The following is a 24,514-nucleotide window of genomic DNA, read 5'->3' on the forward strand; positions in this document are numbered from 1 at the left end:
GGGTGGAGAGGGAGAAGCAGGCTTCCTGCTGAGCAGAGAGCGTGATGTGGGGCTCGATCCCAGGACCCTGGGATCATGACCTGAGCCGAAGGCAGACGCTTAATGACTGAGCCACCCAGGTGGCCCTACCTGATTTTAAGACTTGCTATAAAACAACAGTAATCAACATAGTAGTAGAGTTTGGGCCAAATGACAGGTATATATATATCCATGGAACAGAATAGAGAATCTAGAAATTGACCTTTTATAAAAATATGGTCAATTGATTTTTGACAAAGATGCAAAGACAAATCAATGGAGATGGCACAATGTTTTCAACAAATGGTACTGGAACAAGTGGACACCTGTATTAATAATGTTTTTTATTTTCCGTATTTTGTAATGTTTTGACATCTTAAAAAGTTTGCCGGCTGGGGAGAGTCTGCTCCTCCCAGGGCTAACCAATTCTTAGCACAGGGGTGGGAAGTAGTGGGGGGTATGTCTTTCATATGCAACCCAAACAACCTCATTATCTAATTCTCACACACCAAGTTCTTATTGTCTCCTGCTCTGAATCATCCTAGGGCCAGGTACCAAGTAACTAGAGACCATCAAACTAGCCAATCCTACACTGCTTATCCTGCCCCACCTTGTCTTTCCCTTGGAAACCCCAATAAAGGCTCTATACTCAGCCTTCCCCTCACTCCTGCCTCTGCTTCACCAAACCTGGTACTTCTGTGGCCCAACGTGGCACAGCACGTCCCCTTCTCTCGGGAAATATAAGTAAGCAATTCACCCTTTCAGTAACATTGACCTCTCCATGTCAGCATGCAGTCACCTCCATAAATTAAAATCCCACAGGCATAATTTTAACACAACATCTATATGCAAAAAACCTCAACCTATATTTCACACCTTATATAAAAAATAAGTCAAAATAGATCATATATCAATGTCAAACTATAAAATTTTTAGTAGAAAACATAGAAGTCTTTGTGACCCTGAAACTCTCTTAGCTATAATATGAAAAGCATGACACATAAAAGAAGAAATTGATAAGTTAGATTCCATCAAAATTATAACCTTTTTTCCCCTGAAACAAACTGCTAAAAGAATAAAGAGAAGTTTCAGACTGGAAGACAAAATACGCAAGCTCAATAATAAGAAAACAAATCAATTTAAAAAAATTGACAAAATAGAGACTGCAAATAAGTCCTTGAAAAGATGCTCAATATCATTAGTCACTCCAGAAACACAAATTAAAACAACTACCACTACACACATATTAGAACAGTTAAAATATAACAACAACCAACAAGTATTGTCAAGGATGCAGAACAATCGGAACTCATATATTACTGGTTACAATGAAAATGTTATGGCCATTCTGGAAAACAATTTGGCAATTTCTTATAAAGTTAAACAGACATTTACCATAACATCCAGTAATCTCACTCCTAGGTGCTTACCCTAGAAATATGAAAACTTATATTCATGCAAAAACTTGTATACAAATATTCATAGCAGCTCTATATTCACAATCACCAAAAACTGGAAACAACACAGATGTCCAACTGATGAATGGATAAACACTGTGGTACATTCATATAATGGAATACTACTCAGCAATAAAAAGAAACGAACTATTGATACAGGCATAACATTGATGAATCTCAAAGACATTATGCTGAGTAAAAGAAGCCAGTCCCCAAGTCACATACTATAGGATTTCATTTATATGACACTCTGGAAAAGATCAAGCTATAAAGACGGAGAACATATCAATATTTGCCAGGGGTTTAGGGGTGGGTAGAGAATTTGACTACAAAGGGGCAGCATGAACAAAATTTTTTGGAGTGATGGAATTCTTCTGAATCCTGATTGTGGTTACACAAATTTATACATGTGTTAAAACTTGTGAAATGTACATCAAAAAAAGGTATTTTATATATAAACTTTTTATAAAAGTCATTTTAAAGAGGCAAATGAAAACCCTTGAGGGAAGGATGCGTTTTTGTTTTGTTTTTTAAGATTTTATTTATTTATTTGAGAGAGAGAGAGTGAGAGAGAGCATGAGAGGGGAGAGAGTCAGAGGGAGAAGCAGACTCCCCACTGAGCGGGGAGCCCGATGTGGGACTCAGTCCTGGGACTCCAGGATCATGACTTGAGCTGAAGGCAGTAGCTTAACCAACTAAGCCACCCAGACGCCCGTGTTTTGTTTTTTTTTTAATAAGTCACTGGGTTTAATTTTAATATTTAGTTTACTCAAATTTTGAAGAACCGATCTCATAGTGCTGAAAGAAGTTTCAACAGTCAAATCCATTTTGTCAACCAAGCCAAGAAAGACAGTGGCTTAGAGGCGATTTCAAACTCTCAGACTTCAATTTTAATTGGACAAATCATCGATCCACCAGGTGAGGGACCAGATAAAAAATGTAACTCAAAGCATTTACCACTATTAAAAGCTGAAAGTCAATTTCCAAACTCCAAATGTTGCATTAATCTCAGAAATTAAATCCCTTAAGACACATGACTCATCAAGCATCCCTCTTCCCTTCTGCAGATATTTAGACCTTTTTTTGCCCCGGCCTTCAAAATACTGAACAAAATACTTACAGCTTTAAGGGTAAGATCACACTGAAAAACAAGTTTCTGGAGTTGTGTTAAAATTTCTCTTTTGGTATTTTCTAGATCATTTCGTCTCTCTTCAACATTTGTCACACAAACTTTGTAGAGTTCATTTGCTTCTTCTACCTTTAAGAATATCACAGAAAAAAAAATAACACTGATCACTAGAATTTATATTTTAAAACAAGTACTTATTATAATAAAACTCAATGGAAATAATTAAAAAGACTTTTTGCATAAAAAGTATGAAATAGTCTGTTTTAAATAGAATATTTCTAAAGATAACAAATTTGCTCTGGTCAGTGACTCAGGCACTTGACTTTAATGGATACTATACTGTCTACAAGATAAATGACTACTTCTATTTAACAGCCTTTTCTATTTATATTCACCATTTTCTATATAATCTTACAGAATTCATCAAATTATATTTCATAAGCAATATAAAGAAAGCTCCAGCCTAGCTTTGCTATCAGGTACTAGAATTAGCACACATATACACCCAGTTGCCTAAAAGGTGAACTTCCTGAACAATGAAGTAAAAAATATTAAACTACTGCCTTCTCTAAGATACTTTTTCAGAAACAAAACCAAAGATTTAAAAGATAAGCAAAAATCTCTTAGTATACTGGTTCTCAAAGTGTGGATCCCCATCACCACCAGCAGCAGCATCACCTGGGAACCTGTTAGAAGTGCAAGTTGTTTGGGGCCAACCCTAGAGCTACTGAATCAGACACTCTGGATGTGGGGCCCAGTAGCCTGTTTTAACAAGCCTTCCAGGCAACCCTGATGCATGCTAACATTTGAGAACTGAAGCCTTAGCAGATTATTGCTAATTCAACTTGCAAATTAACAACAAAGATGGTTACTTTCTGAAGAGCTTCCTCTTCCAGCCTTCGCTTTTTTTCTAGCTGCTTGTTGAGATTTTTTACTAATCCACCACTTGAGCACAGATGCTCCTCTTCTGCACGAAACATGGAAGATTTTGCCTTTTCATACTCATCTTGACGTTGCATGCATAACAATTTTGCCTTTTTAAGAGCAGTCTCTGTTTCCAGCTATACAGGAAAAAAAAAAGACTATTAAATACAGAATAAGAAACAAACCCTAATGTATAAGTTTCATTAGCATATTCAACAAGATTGTTAAAACAAGCATTTTAGAAAAACTATAGAGTAAGGTATGCATCTTCCAGGGTGGATGCTTACATACTGCAGATGATTTCAGATGTTCACAAGTAGGTAGATGAAACTCCATTATAATACTCACCATTTTATTTTGTTCCTGTTTCCAAAGTTCTTTTATTTCTTTCCTTTGTTTTTCCATTTCATTTTTCCTCCCAAGTAGAGGCTGTCAAGGGTATTTCAAAACAAGAAAAGAAAAAAAAAGCTGTTTTCTAAAGGTATGCTGTTGTTAACAACAACAAAAAAAAGTGTATTATACACATAAATTTTTACCTGCACAAATTTGTTGGCTTGGAGTGCTGCAATTGTCTGTTGTAAAAGGTGACTGTTCTTTATATCATTAAGAAGAGCACTGGCAAATAGAGACTGCAGTGGCATAAACTCCTAGAATTTAAAATTGAAAAGTAAATTTTCCAATGGAAATAGCACTAGAGTTCTAGATCCCCCCCAACTATTCTTCTTCAGAGGGAGAAATTTTAAGTTTAGGCATTTTCTGCAGACAGATGACTAGTCATAAAGATGACTATATGAGGAGGTACTGAAGAATATTAATTATAAAACTAGGCAGGCAAGACTAGTGGCTAACAAAACAATCAACATTTGTATAAAATGGTGAATTTCCTAGTTTTTTTCCATAATGGGTCTCCACGTTAAGTTTAAAAGGTCTTTATTTTGCCCAGCCAAAAGTTCAGCATTTCACTTCTTTCCTATATTTAGCATACAAGTTTCTGACTTCACAAGGCACTATCATGAGGTCATCTAGGTAACCTCTTTGTCCAATACCCTAGGAGGTCACTGAACACTTACCTGCATTCCAATGTTACTTCTAGTTGCCTCTGCCAACTTGACAATGTTTCTAGTGGACTCCAATTCTGAAAAGGTCAAAAAAACCATCAGAAGGTAAATTAACTTCTTTTCCCCCTCCATATTCTAAAATTATTTGTGATTCCCAAATTAAAGAGTGAGCACACATACTAGTCTGCATCGTATGATACTGTGATTCTTATCCAGAGTGCTCATCGAAACCAACTAGGAAACTTTCAAAATATACATGCTTGGCCTCACTTCTCTTGGAGATGGGACCTAGGCCTGTGTATTGCCCTTTTATAAGGTTATTCAGGTGATTCTGATGGGCAGTCCCTATTTAAAGCAAATAATTTTGTAGAAAGAGCACAGGATTTGGGTAAATCCTATATTCTTCCAGTTAGTGCTATATAATCCTATGCAAATCTGCTATCCGACCTTAGGCAAGTCTTGCTTGCCCGAGCTGTAAAATGGGAATAATTCTTTTCTTGCTTTCTTCCCAGGGTTTTGGTAAGGATTAAATGAGGTACAGGATATGAAAGTATTTTGTCAATACAAGTATTTTGTAAAACACTGGGAAAATACTAGCTATTAAGATGTTACCATGGCTGGTGCTCATACACCTATTGTTGCTTTTATTTCTTTTAACCATATTATCTGATTGCATTTCTTTTTGCCCAATGCAGTATGACTTCCTTAAAGGCAAAGACAGTGTACTATTTGTCTTTGTGTCCCCAGATCAAGTGGTTGGCCCACAGTAATGTTCAATAAGTACATTTATTGTAAGAAGAGTCTTTCCTATTTCAAGAAGAGAAAATGGACAATGATTTTATTCACTACAATGAAGCAGCTACTAATTTGGAATCATATTAGTCATCGTCTGTAGAAAATGAATTGCAAACAATTTAGTTCTTACACTCCAAAGTTAATCAGATGCCCCAAAGGGCAACTCACCCAAGTTAAGCTTCTTTTCAACCCATGAAACTATGTTCTTGGTATATTTTGACCATGTTTTAGCATAAGACAAAGCCAATTCTACAGAATCAGTGTTCTTCAATAGCACGCTGTCTAGTTCTATAGGAGAAAAATTTCCTGAAAATAAAAATATCAAGTATATATTAAATATCAGCACATAACTCTAAACAAAGAAGCATTCAAATCCTAAGATGTTCTTCAATGAAAACTGTTTAAAAAAAATACAAGTGACAAATTTAGAATTAAAGGTCACAGTTTAAACTTAAAATGGTTTCAAATTATATTTTTTATCTTAATACGTATTTCTATTATTCATCAAGTTATAAACCCTGTATAATTCTTGATCAGTCTCTATATTATCTATTTATGCTAGCACGTTTTTTTTCTTAAGTTTTTATGCAAAATTTTACACATCATTTTGTGTTAAAAATGAATACTTAGGTTACTGAGCAAGAAGCGATTAAGTAATTCAAAACATGTATTGAAAGTAACTGCAGGGGGTTGGGGAGTGATTAAAAAAAAGAAGAAGAAAGAAAAGAAAGAAAGAAAGGAAGGAGGGAACTGCAAAAAATTTGACTAAGATTGTAAGTACCTCAAAAGCATTACCTTTTTCGTTGGATGAGTCCACTGATTCCACGGAAACATTTTCAAAAGACTTACAACATGGAAGAAAACAAATTTAAGATTAGAGCAGAAGATAACAGATCTTTGCTTCAGAAATTTTTCACTCTAATTTGTTATTGGGACATAATTCCTGTTAAAGAATTTCAAGTATTTAGAACTCAAAGGGCCTAAGAAATCTGTTTAAATGCTACTACATCTTACAAGAATTACATACCTTTTTACAACTGCAGTTCTCAAAATCCAAGAATAAACAACCTCATTGTTTACTAACAGCATTAGTTAACATTAATAAATCCATTCAAAACTTTAAATGATTCTGCAGATTTCAAAAATATTAGTAGGAAGTTATAGAAACAATCTAAATAGATTATCACTTAAACTGAAGACAAAGACCTGTTTCTTCCAGCCATCTTTTACCGTTTTATCATATGACAAAAGCATTTCTCTGAAAGTCTAGTGGACAACTTAGTGCAGAACTTTCTATGATGATGGAAATGTTCTGTATCTGCGCTGTCCAGTAAGGTAGATACTAGTTACATGTGGCTATCTGAGCATATGAAAAGTGGCTAATGTAAATGTAATGTAATGTATATTTTCTATTTTATTTATTTTAATTAATTTAAGTTTAAAGAGCTACATGTGTCAAGTGGCTACCTTACTGGACAGTGCAGGAGAACATATCTACCAAAATTGTGAGATCTTAAACAAATGTGATCTATTTGGTTGGGCAATACAGACTATGCAGGGATTCAATGCAAAAGGGATCAAAGAGACCTGGGTTTGAAGTCCAGCTCTATCACTTAGTAGCTGCATGACACTGGGCTATATATATTTAGGCTTAACTTTGGTTTGCCCTTCTGTAAGATGGGGATAAGAACACTACTTTCATAAGGCTCCTTTAAGGCTTAAGATGATATAGGCTTAGCATAGGGCATGGTACATAATAAACACTATTAAATAAATGGCAATTATTACTTAAAGTATTTTTCAAAACTCTTCACCAAAGTAGTTTTATTAGTAGCATTATATCATCATGGACTTTTTTTTTTTAAGATTTTATTTATTTATTTGACAGAGAGAGACAGAGTGAGAGAGGGAACACAAGCAGGGGGAGGGGAGAGGGAGAAGCAGGCTTCCCGCAGAGCAGGGAGCCCAATGCGGGGCTCGATCCCAGGACACTGGGATCATGACCTGAGCCGAAGGCAGACGCCTAATGACTGAGCCACCCAGGCGCCCCTCATCATGGACTTTTAAAGCTCAATCTCTAGGGTTAATTAAAAACTGCAAGAAGGAAAATAAGGTGCAAAAGAAAAAAAGGAAAAAGTATTTTCCTATTAAGAATTAGTGTAATATGTGCACACAATAGAGCCAACAGGAACAGGAAATATGATTCACACCTAAAATTTTAATTCTTCAGAGCCTTGTCACAGATATAATATTATTATATCTTCTAAATTAGTAGTATGTTTGAAAAGATAAAATTGAAGAAAAATTATAAACAATAGCAAAATATTTAAGGATCTTAAAATTCTTCATTACTGATATGGTTTATACACTATCCTTGATTCATCACCGGATGACTTCAGAAATAGTCAATTGTTTTCTCATTATTATAGTACATATAACAAATGCTTCAATTAGTCATTCATATTTTGTATCATTTTAAGAAAGACCTGCAATTTTTATATTACTTTGATATAACACAAATACTTGGCACATTTCCAAATATTTGTTGACCTCCTTCTGGATTTGAACATCCTTAAAAAGAAATTATTAACGTATGTCTCTACTGCAGTTTTTAAAAACAGCTTGCATTTAGTGAAAAAATTTTAGTCAAATAAAAATATTACTACTATAAGTCTTTAAAGCAATATTCTACAAACATTCTTCATATTCTATTATTTCAGGGCAATTTTTCTTTAAATTGGGAATCGGGGGGCGCCTGGGTGGCTCAGTAGGTTAAACGACTGCCTTTGGCTCAGGTCATGACCCTGGGGTCCTGGGATCCAGCCCCTCATCAGGCTCCCTGCTCCACAGGGAGTCTGTTTCTGCTTCTCCCTCTGCCCCTCCCAGGCTCATGCGCTCTCTCTTGCTCTCTCTCTCAAATAATTAAATAAAATCTTTTAAAAAAATAAACTGGGAATCAGAACTGCAATCCTCTAACATACTGCTCTTAGGGAGAATGAGGACCTACAGCCTATTTATAAGTGATTCATGGTAATAAACTATAGGATGTGTGAAAAGATTAACACCCTCTTTACTTCTTGTGTTATTTTTCTAAGTTTCCACCAGTCTTTAAGAACTGTGACAATGTCAGGAGAGAAAAATGGTTAAGAATTACTTACTAAAATTTTGGACCATATGACACAGATTCATTACATAGGACACCATAAAACTATCAGATATATTCCTTTAAAATGATAGATCCACTTAGAAAGTATAATTAAATTTTTGCTCCAGAAACTGACCATAAATTATCATATTTAAAATGAAGTGATCTGTTTCTCTTGCTCAACTCGAAAACTATCAAAGACTAATGCTGAGATTAAGATCAGGAAATTATTGAAATATTAAGTTAAAAATATTAAAGTCTCTGCTTTCACACAAACTTGGCCTACCTTACTTTCCCGAGAAACAGGCAGTCGCAATAATGAATCATTGCCTACATCTCCCATAAGGAAGTTTGTCAGGCTATCCAGAGAAGTTAAAAAAAAAAAAAAAGAAATAGAAATAAAAAGACAAGTCATTGCATTGCTCTGTCACAGGCTTCACATTCAACATGTCATCTAGAATAAATTTTTTTAAGTAAGAACCTTAGAAATAAACTCCTAGGAATCTATTCACATAAACCACATAGTCACTTGCAAATGGATGCTGCTTCTGAACAGCTACACAGACACTGCTGAATATAGTAACAAAACAATAATGAAATAATGAATGTATTATTTTCCAGTGTTGTGATATTTTGTATTGGTTAATACTTTACTTTCCATGTATCTACTAAATGATATGACATATTCTGAGACTCCCAGGCCTAAATTTCTTTAAATGACAGTCCTCTACTTACATATTCCCAAAGGTAAAGGCCAAGGTCTCAATGGAAGAAAACACTTCTCTGAAGAGATCGTTTTTGTTTTCTTCATTAACTTCTGTGAAGTTCACAGCTACAGGGAAAGGTTGGTTACAATAAATGAGGAAGAAAATATTTTAAACTACATTTATATGAAGTCATTTAACCTCTTAAAAGTTCACCATTACTTCTAGAAGCATTAAAAGATTAGGAAACTGAAAAGTCTAATACACAAAATGAATATGATGTTCAAGTTCTTTAAAGAAATCATACAAAAGAATCAGCTTGCATACAAGTGGCTGGCATTCCAAACCTACTACTCCATGCATTACATAATTTGACACATCTAAAAAGTGACACAATGTGAAATCAATCCGTCTCAGAGTCACAGAGTCCATGTTACATCAGACCTCTCATTAAAAGCACTCTGTGCTATTTTCTCTTGCTTACTGCTTTATGGCATTTGTAAAAATAGCTAAATGCACTGCGGCCCACTTTAGTCAAATGAAATATATTTTTCACTAGGAATTACCAATAACTGAAGTCAAATATACATGTGACATAACACAGATCCTATATACAAAGCATATCACATAAACACCCAATGCTTTAGAAAATTTAAATTCCTATTTATTTATAGCCTTATTTCTTACAGGCTCTTAAGCTCTGAGGTCCATGTTAATTTATATATATTGCTGTCTCTTGTTTGCCATAGGGATATTCTAACATTCTGCATTTTGCTAAAGCAAATTGTGAAATATAACTGAAAAAGTTTTCTTAATCTAACTTCTTCTCTATGCACTTTTGTTAAAAGCCCAGATACAATTTACCAAGACAAAATCTGAAGGTGGAATTGGCAATTTTTTTAAAAGTAACTGCTTCTACTCAGGGTGAGTTTAAGGAGCAACTGGCTCCCTGTATCCCATCCTCCCTAGGATCCTTGCCAATAAAGGGAAGGTAGACAGAGCAAGTGAAGAGGAAGCCATCCTTTGCTTTAAAACAAGCTGTTTTGAAGTTTAGCTGCACAGCAGAATTACCTAGGGAGTTTTAAAAACAACAATCTGGGTCCTACCACCAGAAATTCAGATTTCACAAGTCTGGTGGAGCATAGGAATTTGTTCAAAAGCTCTCTCAGGTGATTCTAGTGTATAACTAGGGTAGAAAATGCTTGCAGGAAAGCAAGAATTCCTAAGCCAGGATGAAGGAAGCCTCAAACCTCTAAACCTCATGAAATTACAATCAAGCTTTTACATGGATAAGCCTTTGTAGACATGAGGGGCTAAGGGCCACATCTTTCATCAGATTCTTCTAAATATCGCTGATACAAGCAAAAAGAAAAACTTTAAGAACCACCATAAATAATTTTAAAGCTATTTTTGGACTTCTGCTCTAGCCAAGATGGAAAAACAGGTTTACACTTCTGCCTGAAACAATCAAAAGAAACTCATACAAAATACATGAAATAAAAATTTTCAAGACATTGGCTATAAGGCAACAAAAGACAAGAATCTTGACAGACAAGAAACGAACATGGTAAGCTCTACAATGGCCCTAGCTTAGTGCCTAACATCACACAGAGTAGACTTCCCAGTTAAAGAAACTACTATGGATAAAAGTCATTTTGTAATAATGAAGGAGTCAATTTATCAAGAGGACATAACAATTCTATACATTTATACACCTAATAAACAACTTCAAAATGCATGAAGCAAAATCACAATGAGAAACAGACAAATTTAATTATAGCCAGAGATTTCAATAGCCTTCTGTCAATAATTGACAGAATATGTATATGGAAAATCAGTAAGAATATGGAAGACTTCAACAATACTATCAGACTCCCCTACCAGATGGACATTTGTAGAACACTCCGTCCAGTAACAGCAGAATGCACGTCTTTTCAAGTACACCCTGAATATTTGCCAAGATAGACCATATTATAAAACAAGTCAAAATGGGTTTAAAAGGATTCAAACCAGGCAAAGGATGTTCTGTGACTAGATGGAATTAAATTAGAAATAATGGAAAGATCTTTGGAAAATCCCCAGGTACCAGGAAACTAAAATAACACACTTCTTAATAACCCATGGGTCAAAGAAGAGAAAGGGAAATTAGAAAGTGTTCTGAACACAATGAAAATGAAAACACCACATATCAAAATTGTTGAAAGGGGGCTGCAGGAAGGCGCCGAAAGGAAGGAGTACCAAGGGGCATCCATCATCTGGATTGGGACAGTTTCACAAGGTTTTTTATGTCAAAATTGATCAAACTGTATCCTTTAAATATATGTACTTCATTGAATATCAATTATACCTCAAGAAAGCTGCTTTAAAAATCTCACTGGAACGTAAACTTTAAATAGTAATTTATAATGTCGATATACAATAACTTATAACCAGCAAAAATGTATAGCCTACTTATATTTCCTAACCTTAACCTGTTAGACTTTAAAGAAAAAAGACACCTTATAACACTACTGCAAATTCTGTAATTATTCTTTCTCTTTCTTACCTATTTCTTTCGTAGCCCTAAACATGACTGGGAGATTTAAAAAGTAGTAATTGTGAATCGCAAAAAGACAATTATTTGAACCATCTTCCTTCTTTATCTTCATCCTTACTTGAATGAGGTTACAGCCATCAAATGACAATTACTATTATTGCCCTTGCCTCCAATTCAAAACAGTCCTATATTCCTAATATCTTTTCTCTTTTTTGCTTCTGCTCAGTGTTTCAAAGAAAAGTCTTTGGCTCCTTTCCAGTAATAAATCTTTCCACTCTTTCCTGCATTCTCCAAATCCTATGCCACCTCCCTCCGTAGCTTTATTATCTCCCACTCAATTGACATTATTTTTTCTTATGCTACTAACATACTCAAATCTTCCCTCTGTGAAAAAAACTTTCATTTTACCGTATTTCCTCTTAAAGCTACCATCCAACTTTTTTTTTTTTTTTTTTTTTACTACCAAACCTCTATAAATGGGTCATGACAAAATTCACCAGGATTTGGCTTTTCATCTAGTCTAATGCTTACCAGAGGTTGAAAAACTTTGTGTAAAGGGCTAGATAGCAAGTATTTTAGACTTTTCAGGACATACGGTATGTTGCAACTATTCCTAAAGAAGCCATACATAAATGAATGAGATACGGTGATACATTAATGAATAAGAGTGGCTGTGCTCCTGTAAAACTTTATTTACAAAAATAGGCAGCAGGCCAGATTTGGCCCACCAGAAACAGTTTGCTCAGCCTGGTTAAGAGGATGGGTTCCGAAGCCAGTGTGCCTAGGTTAAATTCTTTTTTTTTTTTTTTTAAGATTTTATTTATTTATTTGGGAGAGAGAGAATGAGAGCACGAGTGAGAGAGAGCATGAGAAGGGGAGCAGAGGCAGAGGGAGAAGCAGACTCCCCGCTGAGCAGGGAGCCCGATGCGGGACTCGATCCCAGGAACTCAGGATCATGACCTGAGCTGAAGGCAGATGCTTAAACGACTAAGCCACCCAGGCGCCCTGCCTAGGTTAAATCTTAAACTCTGTCTCCTACTAGGGACTTAACACAACTGCTCTGTGCCTCAGTCTTCTCACTTATAAAGTGGGGACAACAATATGTATTTTGAGAACTGCTATGAAAATGGAATGAACTTAGAACAGAGCCTGTTACAAAGAAAATGTTCAATAAATATTATTTTCACTCAAAACCACTTAACAACACTGCCAACAAAAACCTATTAGCCAAACTTGGATGCATTTTTTCTTCTGAGTTTTCATCCTACTTGTCCATTCTACAACTCTCAACAGCTTTACCACTTAATACATATGCAACCTTGGACAAATCTCTCTATGTCCCAGCTTCCTTATATGCAAAATGGGAATTGACAGAATAACAGTATTGACCTGAAAAATCTGCTGTGAGGATTAATGGGATAATCCATGCAGAGTTTAACAGTGTCTGGCATAGAGTAAGTACATCCTCAATAATGTCTGCTATTATTACTGCAAATATTAACCACTTTCTTCCACCCTGAAATATTTTGCACTCTTAGAAGCAACGTGTTATAGTAACTAGATAACGTGGGGCTTCAGAGTTTCGGACCTAAGTTCGAATCTAACCTCTGCCACTTCCTGTGTTATTCTGAATACATCACCTCACTGCAATTTCTTCATCTGTAACATGGCGTATCACTGAAAGAAATGACTGAGAAAACAAATGTAAAGCACCTAGGGTACAGTGCTTGGTAGTTAGTAACATGAGTGCTCTCATGTTCTGTGTATCTATCTATTGACAATTTTACTTTATATAGTCATACCCACCCAGCCTGCAGTTCTCTTTGGCAAAATATAGTCATCCCCACCCAGCCTGCAGTTCTCTTTGGCTTTCCTCTCTACACATTATCCCCACAGAACTGTATCCACTTTTATACCTTTGAAGGAAATGAATCCTTAAAACTACCTGTCTAGTTCTCACCTCTGAGCTCCAGACCCACATTTCCAATGGTATGTTTGATATATTTCTTCTCCTACTTCCCAGGCTTTACCTAAACACCAGCATTACAACCTCAACATGTCCTACCTGAACCCTATCCTCTCTTCTATTCTGCCCTGCAAGCCTACTCTTTTCTATATATTCCTTAGCTCATTATCTTTGCTTTCAAAATACCTCTAAAACATTTCTTCTTCCTTTCCTTGAGAGGTGTTTGGAGGTTCTAGCAGGGGAGCGCAGCTGCTCGTATACCCTTGACCGAAGAACGGTCCTCCTCTATCGGGGAAGGTCGTCCTCTTCAACCAAGCGCGCAGCTTCGGGAGGGACACACATGGAGCAGCAAGGGAGGAAGGGGACACCTGCCTAGCCAGCCAGATCAGGTGAATCAACCCTGGTGATCAATGGGGTGACAGATGTCGCAGCCAGATCGCCCTCACATCCTTCTTCCTTTCCATTCCCACTGCCATTTAGTTCAAAAGGCCATATTTTACCTGTAGTCTGGATTATTTAACAACCTGCTAATTGGTGTTGCTGTCCCCACTCTCTTCTCTCTATTAGCCATTCTTCAAAATGGCATCAAAATTTTGCTCACGGTTTAAATAACTGTCTCCCTTGGGCTCCCTATTAATTCACAACAATAAGCAGTGAGACACATTTAGTATCTCTTTAAGAAATCACATGAATAGCTTTCATACATAGCATCTATTAGTGACTTTCAAACTTTGACCACAACCTTCAGTAAGAAATACATATTATATCATGACCAAGTATACCATACACATATAATAGCTATTAGTTATATAACACCTATGAAGTTTCAAAACATCTTTAAGTCTTATACAATGAGTGTTGCATTCTGATTTTTCTTTTCTATTCTCTTTCATATTTTAAAAACGCTGGTCACAATCCACTAACTTATGTCATAAATCAGAGCCCACAGTTTGCAAACCACTGAATTAAAAGATATAATGTAGGCAAATTTTCACCATATGCATGGGGAAAAAATATTTAGGGGAAAAACCAAAATGCAGTAAGGCTTACAAATTGAAAATTTTAAGTTACTTCTGAGAAACACAAAAGACAATTTGAAGAAATGAAATGCATACTATACTCTCAGAAATGCTAAATATGTAACTTCTCCCTAATTTATAAATTTAATTATAAGTTTATAAATTTATAAATTTTACTCATCATCCTCAAAATATCAATAGATATTTTTTGGAATTTAGATAAGCCAATTCAAAAGTCCTGATGAGAAAATAAAATCCTGAACAAAAAGAGTAACAGAAAGAGGAGTTACCCCTACCAGCCACTAAAACATACTATACAACTACAATAAAGATAGTGTGGTATTGGCACATGACTAAACAAATCAATGGGACATAAAATAAGGTCCAAAAATAGATATAAATATATATGACAGTTTAATGTATTTATGATAAAAACGGCATCTCAGATCAATGGGGAAAAGATGAATTATTTGAAAAATAAGCTAGACATGTAGACATTCTAGAATGTATCAAGGACTTAAATTTAATAAATGACATCATGAAAACACTAAATGAAAACACAGTGGAGAATGCTATTATAATCTCAGAGCAGGGAAGTCCTTCCTAATACCCGAAACCCAAGAACCATAAAAAAGACTGATAGATTTAAATGCAAAAATAAAATACCATAAGCAAATCAAAAGATAAAGAAAATGTGCAACTTATATCAAAGATTAAGGGTAAATTTCACTTACACAGAGTTTCTACAAATCAGTACTAGAAAAAAAAGGCCAACCATTAAAAAAAAAAAACATGAGTAAAGGGTCAACTCACATAAAAGGATGTACAAATGGCTCTAAAACATATGAAAACATACTCAACTGCACTCAAAATGAGGGAAATGCAAGTCAATCTATACTGAGATGCCAATTTTTACTATCAGACTGGGTGACAAAGCTTGGTAACCAGCTCTGTTGGCAAAGGTGCAGTAAATCAGCCTTTTCAGCACTGCTATCAGAATGGCAGAACCACTGCAGAGGTTATTTAGCAATATAAAAAAAATAAATACAAATGAACATGGTTATTCATCAAAGCATTATTTGTAATAGAAAAAAAATGGAAATAATCCAAATATCCATTAGTGAATTGGTAAAATAAATTATAGCACATGAGCATAACAGATTACCATGCAGCTTTGAAAAAAAAAAACAAATCACAACAAAAGAATTAGGGAATTCTTTATGTATAGAACATAATTCAGAACAATGAGCAAGGAGCAGAATGCTACCATTTGTGTAAAAAAGAGAGCAAAAAAAAGAACATATTGTATTGTTTATATATGCATAATATGTCTCTAGAAAGATACACAAAAATCCAGCAATAGTTGCTGCTTATCTAGGTAAAGGAAAGGGTAGCTAAGCATCTGAGGTAAGAAAGACACTTCACTGCTAAATACTCTTTTATGCCATTTGCATTATGAACCATTTCAATGTATTGCCTATTAAAAAATTAAGTTTTCAAAACAGAAAGAAGACACAAAGCTTCTACAATTTTAGATGCATAATTAAAGCTTGTGTTTCTTTTTTGTCAATTTTTCAATACAGGGCAAAATACAGATCATGAAAAACTTAAATAAATGGTCGTATTAATTTAAATTACAAATAAGATTGACTAAAATAATTGTAAATAGTGGAAACACAAACACTTATGTACATAATAAATTACTGAGTGCTGAAGATGTCTTTTATCTACTTCAAAAATAAGCTGTATCTCTCTTACCATATTGCAAATATTTTGTCAGACTTAACTTCCTGCTTGGAAACAGGAGACACAGGAAATACAAATCACTACTAGAATGAATGGGGAAGAGCTTTTTTAAAAAAGTTTTTAATTTAATTTAAAGCTTTAAAATTACCTTTAAAAGGTAAATTCCATACTTTAAAAAAAAGAGGAGTCAAAAGATTCCAATTTTATTCCAATGCATTTATTATGCAGAGGAAGTGGACAGACTTTATGCATCCACACCTACAGGAGCACAAACAAAATTATACCTCCCTGATTCTAAAGTGTTTTTTTTAATGTCTTGGTATATTTGCCAAATGCATCGACAGTTAAGATGTCCAGAGCAAGTCATGTCATCTTTGTTTTTGAAATGTAATCAGGGGCTTAAGACAAAATGATCTCCACATTCCAGAAGCTTTCTGATCCTAACGCACGATAGCTTTTTTTCTTTGAGCTTCCCCCATTTAAAATAGAAATAAAAATGCACTTTAATAGGTTTTTGAAAATATTAAAATAGAGAGCATATGCAAAACATCTAGATTGCCACAGAATAGATATTCAAAAATGGTTTCTACCTCCCCCTTGCCTTTCCAGGATTTGAAAATTATCATTAAAAGAAAAAATTAAGTAAGTTCTAATTTAACCTCGATTTTTCAGGTCACTGAATATTTCTCATTTTTAAACTCCCTTCGCTTAGATGGCCTCAACAATAAGAGTAAGGAGGAAAGGTTGTATTTAAAAACAGGAACTTCTACCAACGAAAAGACAATTTTTAAATTTTCTAGTCTCGTGGAGTCTTACTGAAACAGAGTAAGTTTAGGAACAACAGAGTAATCTTTTAAATTTCACCCAAACCAAAAGTAAAATGGTAACAATAATCCCAAAGGTAAAGACAGTCATAGTGGGAGATAATATTCAAACGATAGCTTTACCTCAAAGGAAAAAAGATCTCCAAGGCAGCTGAGAGGCCACTTTCTTCAAGTCTGTTTCTGGAATGTGGACACCAACTATACACAGGCACACTCCTTCCCCAGGACATCCTGACTGCACACAATAGCTACTGACAACAATTGAATGAACTGTGGTCGCTATTTCCAAGCATGGAAATTTTACTATCTATAGACGCAAATTTCCCTAAGTTAAGTTAAATGGCACTTATAAACAGTCTATTTAAAAACAAATTTGGTTACTAAGCACATTTTTAAAAGTCACAACAAACTATTCATTTCTCCCATTTAAAGCCATCCACATGTGTTTCAATGCTTGAAATACAGAAAAAGAAAGAAACAAAGAAAAAGAACCACTCAGGTACAATAAATCTATGTCAAAAAGCAGGGGAAGTGGTTCTCAGGTATATGGACCGTATTTTATTGACAGGTTTTTATTTTCTCCTCCTGCCTCATCCCTTGACACTTGCCCTTTGCCTTCTCTAGATAGGAATGTGTTCACCAATTGCACCAAGTTCTTCACATCCAGATTTCTTACAAAAGTGCTCTATGTCACAGTCCCCAACCTCCACACATCCTAACCCAGGAAATGCCCACCCAACCTTTGAGACTCAGAACAGGTAATTCCCCTCCCCCCAAAATCCTTTCCTTTCCTTATTCAACCCATGGTGAGTCACTTTCTATAGTTACTTTGCTTGAATTCAGATTACTTATCAGTGACATTTAACACTGACAATCACTTCCTAGAACCTCACACTTTTTAAACTCCATGACATCTTTCTCTAGACCATCTCCCTATCTCTTAGGTGTTTTTCAGGCTCCTCTATTTTCTCTTTGTCCCTGGGATCTCATACTCAGCCCACACTTACTCTGCATACTCTTGAGTTGGTGCCGTCCTCTTCCATTACCACCTACACACCAACAGCTCTCAAGTCCCCACCTTCAACTACAAACTTCACATTAATCCTCAACATTCCACCTGTCCTGTTCCATCAAACCAACATCCATCCCCTCTTCTGTAACAACCATATTCCACCTCTAGCACACTACTGCTTCTTAGATCAGACTGTCAGCCCACACCCAGCCCCTTATTTCTAATGATCTCCTAACTGAACCCCCTGCCTCATTCGTCTCAAATACTCCTTTCACCCTCAATCCTTTTTATACACTGCAGTCCAGAATAATCGATTCTAATAAAATATTTTTGGTGGCAAATCATTTCATTAGAGGATAAATCCCAATTCTTGGATCTTTAGCACATGTAATATACATATATGTGTGTGTGCATCCGTATATAATTTTATTTTTCTTTTTCACATTCAAAAAAAGATCCCAATTAAGTTTTTTTCTCTGTTTGGCTCCCTCCTTTAAGCGGGGTCACTACAAATGGCCATTTTCCAGCAACAACTGTCCTTACAAAACAACTGACATTTAAACTTTTTGAGTTTTTTGAAAGAGTGCATGCTCTTTTGAAGTAGGTTTTAAATGTCAGTTGTTTAGTTTATTTCAGTTATTATTTTTAAACTGCTTCCTGCCAAATGCAGTTTTAATTTTTGAAAGGAAGAGAGTTTTAGGTGTGACTTAGTGGGAGTATCTACATATCGAAGTATACATAATTTTTATTGATATACATACCAATGCCATGTGGGGAGGTGGTACTATAGTCATTATGGACCAAAATGTATGACTTAGATGCTTTTTGCCCATACCAACCGACTTTTAATACATCTTTCTTACCTTTTACTTTTGCAGTAAGGATTTCTGCAGCATTTTGAAGATCAACAGAATTGAGGTTCTGATGTTTATTCATTACAGATTTTAAAACACGGAGAAGTTCATCGAGACGTATATGAATGACTTCTTCACAACAGTCTTAAAGAAAAAAGAAATTTATTTGTTTCCCAGACCAAGTTCCAGGAATGCAAACTATGAAAGACCATTTTGAAGCACACTTCAAATAAACAGAAGCAGCAGCCCCCCAGTGTTTGCCTACCGTATGTTCCCTTGTATTTTCACCACTGCAATTAGTATATTCAATTTATACAGCCCTCAAAAAATCTATAATCATTTTAAGTCAGTAAGGATTTCACAGTTATGGTCAATTTAGTCCTACCTTTTTCAGTTTTCCCAGTCTAAATACGCTGTCCAGATTGTGCCTTCCTTCCCGGTCCCTACCTGTCTATCCCCCAGCCTGCTCCACTCATTTACACCAACTCTGGTCAGATGCACGCAGACACGATTTTATAATCCCTGGAAATAAGGTGGTCATATAATTTATCATCCAAACCAAAAAACTCTAAGCAAGTGAAAAGGGAAGTGCTACTCCTCCTGCCAGCACCAAGAGGCATATTCCTGGATCGCCATCCTAGGTATACAAAAAAGTATAATCATCCTAACTTTAAAACCCCTCAAGTAATCTTCAGAAGTCTGAAAAGACAACTACTTTAAATGCAATACCCTGATGCAATTTTCCTTTCTGTAAGCTTACATACAGCACTAGTGTTTAATAATAGTTAAATAATAATAGTTAATAATAGTTAACATTTTTTATATGCTTCCTATGTGGTAGGTACTGTTAAAAGCACTTAAAAGCTATTATCTCATTAACTTTCACATCAATCTTATTAGGTAATTTTAAAATATCCATTGTGCAGATGAGAAAATTGAGGCACACCTAAGTTCACCAAGTTACTAAACCATGGGGCCAGAATTTGAACTCAGGGAGTATAATTCTAGAAGCCATGCTCTTAATGTTAGACTGCCTCCTCCTGAAATAGCTTAAAAAACAAACAAAAACCATTTTTTAAATAGAGTGTCATCTTATACAATTAACTTTTTCAGAAATGTTGAAAAGATAACCATTAGAAATAGAAACTGTCTTTAGAATAAAAAAAACAAAAATGAAAAACTCTACCATATCCTTCAAATATGCCATTCCTTAACTGTATTATCAAGGGAAAAAAAGGTGTAGGCAAGGTGGGGAGCTGGGTACATCAGGGCAAAGAGTATTCCAGGAAGAGGCAAAGAAGAATAGTTCAAGGAGTAATGGAAGCAGAGAGAATATAAGTGCTTTCAGGAGAAAATGTTACTCATTCATCCAACGAATTTTAATGACAGAAATATAGGAGAAGAGGTGCTGGCTGAAGTGACCCTGGAAATGAGTAAGTCTATAAAGACTAAAAAAAGCAAAGGAAATGCACATAAGTACTGTACTCTAGTTGATAAAGCATTTTCAATGAGGATTCAGGTTAACAATTTTGATGTTGCCATACATACATACAGGAATTGAAAAACTGTGTAAATGGATGGTAGATGTTGGGAACCAGGCATCTCACTGTTGGAGTAGAAATTTACAAATAAATGTAATGATTCATATTGCAGTAGATTACAGTTGGACACTTCAGTAAGAATTCATGTTTAGCTTAATACAGACACAAGTGGTTACATATAGAAATATTTATAGATATGTGTATTTACACAGGTTCGTATACACACATATATTTCTTTGCTCTGTCCGCTGAAAGGGCCTAAAAGAAATGACACCCAGTAGGAACAAGCACAACTACCACCCTGAGCTTGGTTCCTACTATCATTCGCTAATAAAAGATATCAGGGCTCCTTAGACAAATGGATGATGATAGGACTGGGACAGAAAACATGCAGGATGAGTTAGGCACATCTAGTAGAGCCAGAAAGTAATAAGAGCTTAGAAAAAACTGACCCTCCCACTGACTACGGTATGTCAAGGGTACACAGGAGCCAACTGAAAGAGCTCCTAATGGCCAAAGCTAGAACAATCTGAGCAACAAATAAAGTAGTACTGTATTATAACTCAAAGTATAAAGTAAATATCCATGAGTACATACTGACACAAATAAATGATTGATAAATCAGTGAGTGGAGGAAAAGAGACAAATCTCCTGGATAGAAGAATGCCAAATAATTTATATAGATATTTTGTCCTCAGGAGGTGGAGCATGCATATAGTGACTTCCTTCCAAAGAGTATAGTAGAGAAAGTGGGACAGAATGAGTAACTTTAAACTAGAGAAACTTTACTATTAAGACAGGTGAGGGGCGCCTGGGTGGCTCAGTTGGTTAAGCAGCTGCCTTCGGCTCAGGTCATGATCCTGGAGTCCCGGGATCGAGTCCCGCATCGGGCTCCCTGCTGGGCAGGGAGTCTGCTTCTCCCTCTGACCCTCCCGCCTCTCATGTGCTTTCTCTCATTCTCTCTCAAATAAATCAATAAAATCTTTAAAAAAAAAAAAAAAAAGACAGGTGATCAAGGTCGACACTAATAGTGATAAATCATGTTTCTAGTAATTATTCTTGATATGACCTGTGATGAAAATGGCACTTTGCAGCTGTTCCTCCCAATATCCCAATCTAATCATGAGAAAAGCATCAGATAAATTCTAATCAGGATGCATCCTACAAAATACCTAACCAGTATTCCTTAAAACTGTCAGATCATCAAAAATGAGGGAAGTCAGGGGCGCCTGGGTGGCTCAGTCGTTGGGCGTCTGCCTTCGGCTCAGGTCATGATCCGGGAGTCCTGGGATCAAGCCCCACATCGGGCTCCCTGTAATGGGAGGCCTGCTTCTCCCTCTCCCACTCCCCCTGCTTGTGTTCCTTCTCTCGCTGTGTCTCTCTCTGTCAAATAAATAAATAAAATCTTTAAAAAAAAAAAAAAATGAGGGAAGTCTGAGAAACTATCACAACCAAGGAGGGCCTAAGGAGACATGAGAATTAAGTATAATATGACAGGATCCTAGAAGAGAAAAGGGACATTAGGAACAATTTATGGAAATAAGAATAAAACTATGGGCTTTAATCAATAATAATGTATCATTATCAAATATTGGTTCACTAACTAACAGATGCACCATACTAATGTTAAGATGTTAATAAAGAAAAACCTGGTAAAAGAATATATAGGAACTCTCTGTCTTATCTTTTCAGTTTTTCTGTAAATCAAAAACTGTTCTAAAAATAAAGTCCATTTAAAAAATAAAATACAGATGGGCAAGAGATATTAGGAATATTATATACTTTTGGAATTTTCCCAGTAAATATATATTACTTTTATAATTAAAAAATTCATTTATAATTTTTCAAGTCCTAGGGAATATGTGATATGCAGTTTAAGGAATTATCTTAAATGATCACTATATCGTCTGTTTTAGACTTGTGGATGTTATTTCCCTCAGTAGGTTTACGTAGTTGAGACAATATGGCTTAGTGGTTGGTTAAAAGCATTATCTCTAGAACCAGATTGCCTGAATTTGAATTTCAGCTCCATGGTTTATAAACCTTGGGCAAGTTACTTAACCTCTGTGTGCCTCAGTTTCCTCACCTGTAAAAGGAAGATAATGGTAGCTACTTCATAGGATTGTTGGATTCAATGAGTTAAAACACATAATGTACTTGGAACAGTGGCCAAAACATAGTAAGCCCACCATAAATGTTTACAGCTATTTTTATTAGTTAATGCAATAGTAGAAATAGGTTAATAACATAGGTTAGGTCTGAAATGGAACCTAGTAGCTTTGAAATAAAAGAAACTTCTGGAAAATAATACAGCTTAAATAGTTGTAAAAATAACATAATTACATTTTTTCCCAGTTTTGCATTGCAAGGTCTATTGTTTTATATATACATACGTGTGAGTGTATATATATACGTACACACACATATATACATATAAAGCTAGTTAATGGTAATACTTCTGCCTACTTTATCAAAACCAAGGCTGAATACCTAATACCATAAAGAGTTGTACTGTACTCTTTTTAAAACCTAACTTATGTTAGTCTTAAAAGAGAAAGGAAAGGCAGTTATCTCTATTCTATACTCTGATGTTTCACAATAAAATCTACAGATATAAATACACTTGGGGAATACTATAAGAATACTTTGCCTTATTTTAAGGTCTCAGGTCAAAGAGCTTGATTTTTGAGTGCCAACAACCATCAATATTCAAAATTAGTGTTGGGTAGCAAGAACTACAAAACCCTAATGGCTTAAGTGCCTAAATAAACCAAGGTAATAAATTCTGGTCTTCTCAGAGTCAAGGAAATTAAATATGTGGAATTAAATATATTTCAAAATTGTTAAATGTTTTTCAATTTTCTTAGTTTCAATTTCTAAAACAGTAAATAGTAACAGATACAGCCCACATAAACAAAAACCTTCAGGGTCCTCAATAACTTTTAACAGTGTAAGAGATCTTGAAAACCCCTGCTATGGGATTCTTAAAAATCACTGCAAAACATCCCAGTAACTGTTAACATATTATGGTATAAAACATATAAATGTTTTACCAACTTGAAATTCTTTTTTTCCTACAAGGAAGCCTTTATAAACAGATATTGAAGTCGTTTCGAGTCAAAATACTAAAAAACAGTAACTGAGTTATTTAGTAATAAATTTCAGAACTATGTCAAATTACCCTATAAATAATTCCAATTTCCTTTGATTGAACACATTTCTGAAGCCTACAAATCAACAGAAATGAACATGACAACTGTTTTAAAAATATTAATTACAAAGATTCATAAACTTCCCTGAATAGATGAATCAACTACTTGAACATCAGTATATTCTGATAATACTTCAAATGGAACTTTATGAATTAGCAAGCCCTTAATTATATTTTTAAGTGGTAAAGAAATGTTCTGTTTTTACCAAATGTCCTTTTCCACTATAATAGGCTAAAGCTACCTCAAATTATTTTTATGAAGCAAAAAGCCTCTCAAACTGAAAATATAACTTTTTTAAAAAAGGTTTAAGGAGTTTAAGCAGCTCTTTTGCCAACACTAAATACTATTCCCACTCCACCCCGCCAAATAGTAGCAGCAATGAGCGAAGCCAATGAGTTAGTAACTGTTCTTCCCCAATACATAAGAAAGCTGTAAGTGGCTGATTGGTATCATAGAAAATAATAGATTCAGGGGTGCCTGGCTGGCTCAGTCAGTAGAGCATGGGACTCTTAATATCAGGGTTTTGAGTTCAAGCCCCACATTGGGCATGGACCCTACTTGGAAAAAAAGAATA

At 35.2% G+C, this 24,514-nt stretch overlaps 1 protein-coding gene across 5 annotated transcripts in view; it reads right to left on the reverse strand.

Annotated features, from left to right (window-relative positions):
• ARHGAP29 (Rho GTPase activating protein 29) overlaps positions 1 to 24,514 on the reverse strand; it is a 59,967-nt gene that overhangs the window by 22,056 nt on the left and 13,397 nt on the right. For 4 of the 5 annotated variants that reach the window (XM_081818827.1, XM_006738589.3, XM_081818828.1 and 1 more), the window contains 10 exons: positions 19,197 to 19,331; positions 9,262 to 9,358; positions 8,813 to 8,885; positions 6,177 to 6,225; positions 5,550 to 5,687; positions 4,599 to 4,663; positions 4,065 to 4,175; positions 3,877 to 3,957; positions 3,477 to 3,665; positions 2,596 to 2,733 (listed from right to left, as the gene is read on the reverse strand). In XM_081818827.1, coding sequence (XP_081674953.1) covers positions 2,596 to 2,733; positions 3,477 to 3,665; positions 3,877 to 3,957; positions 4,065 to 4,175; positions 4,599 to 4,663; positions 5,550 to 5,687; positions 6,177 to 6,225; positions 8,813 to 8,885; positions 9,262 to 9,358; positions 19,197 to 19,331 — 1,076 coding nt within the window. Of the gene's footprint in view, positions 1 to 2,595; positions 2,734 to 3,476; positions 3,666 to 3,876; positions 3,958 to 4,064; positions 4,176 to 4,598; positions 4,664 to 5,549; positions 5,688 to 6,176; positions 6,226 to 8,812; positions 8,886 to 9,261; positions 9,359 to 17,444; positions 17,570 to 19,196; positions 19,332 to 24,514 lie in introns of those variants that run through there. The other variant, XM_081818829.1, reaches the window with a different exon arrangement.

Source organism: Leptonychotes weddellii, chromosome 4, assembly GCF_054177405.1.
Source record: "Leptonychotes weddellii isolate Sample4059 chromosome 4, ASM5417740v2, whole genome shotgun sequence".
In the NCBI taxonomy this organism is placed as follows: Eukaryota; Metazoa; Chordata; class Mammalia; order Carnivora; family Phocidae; genus Leptonychotes; species Leptonychotes weddellii.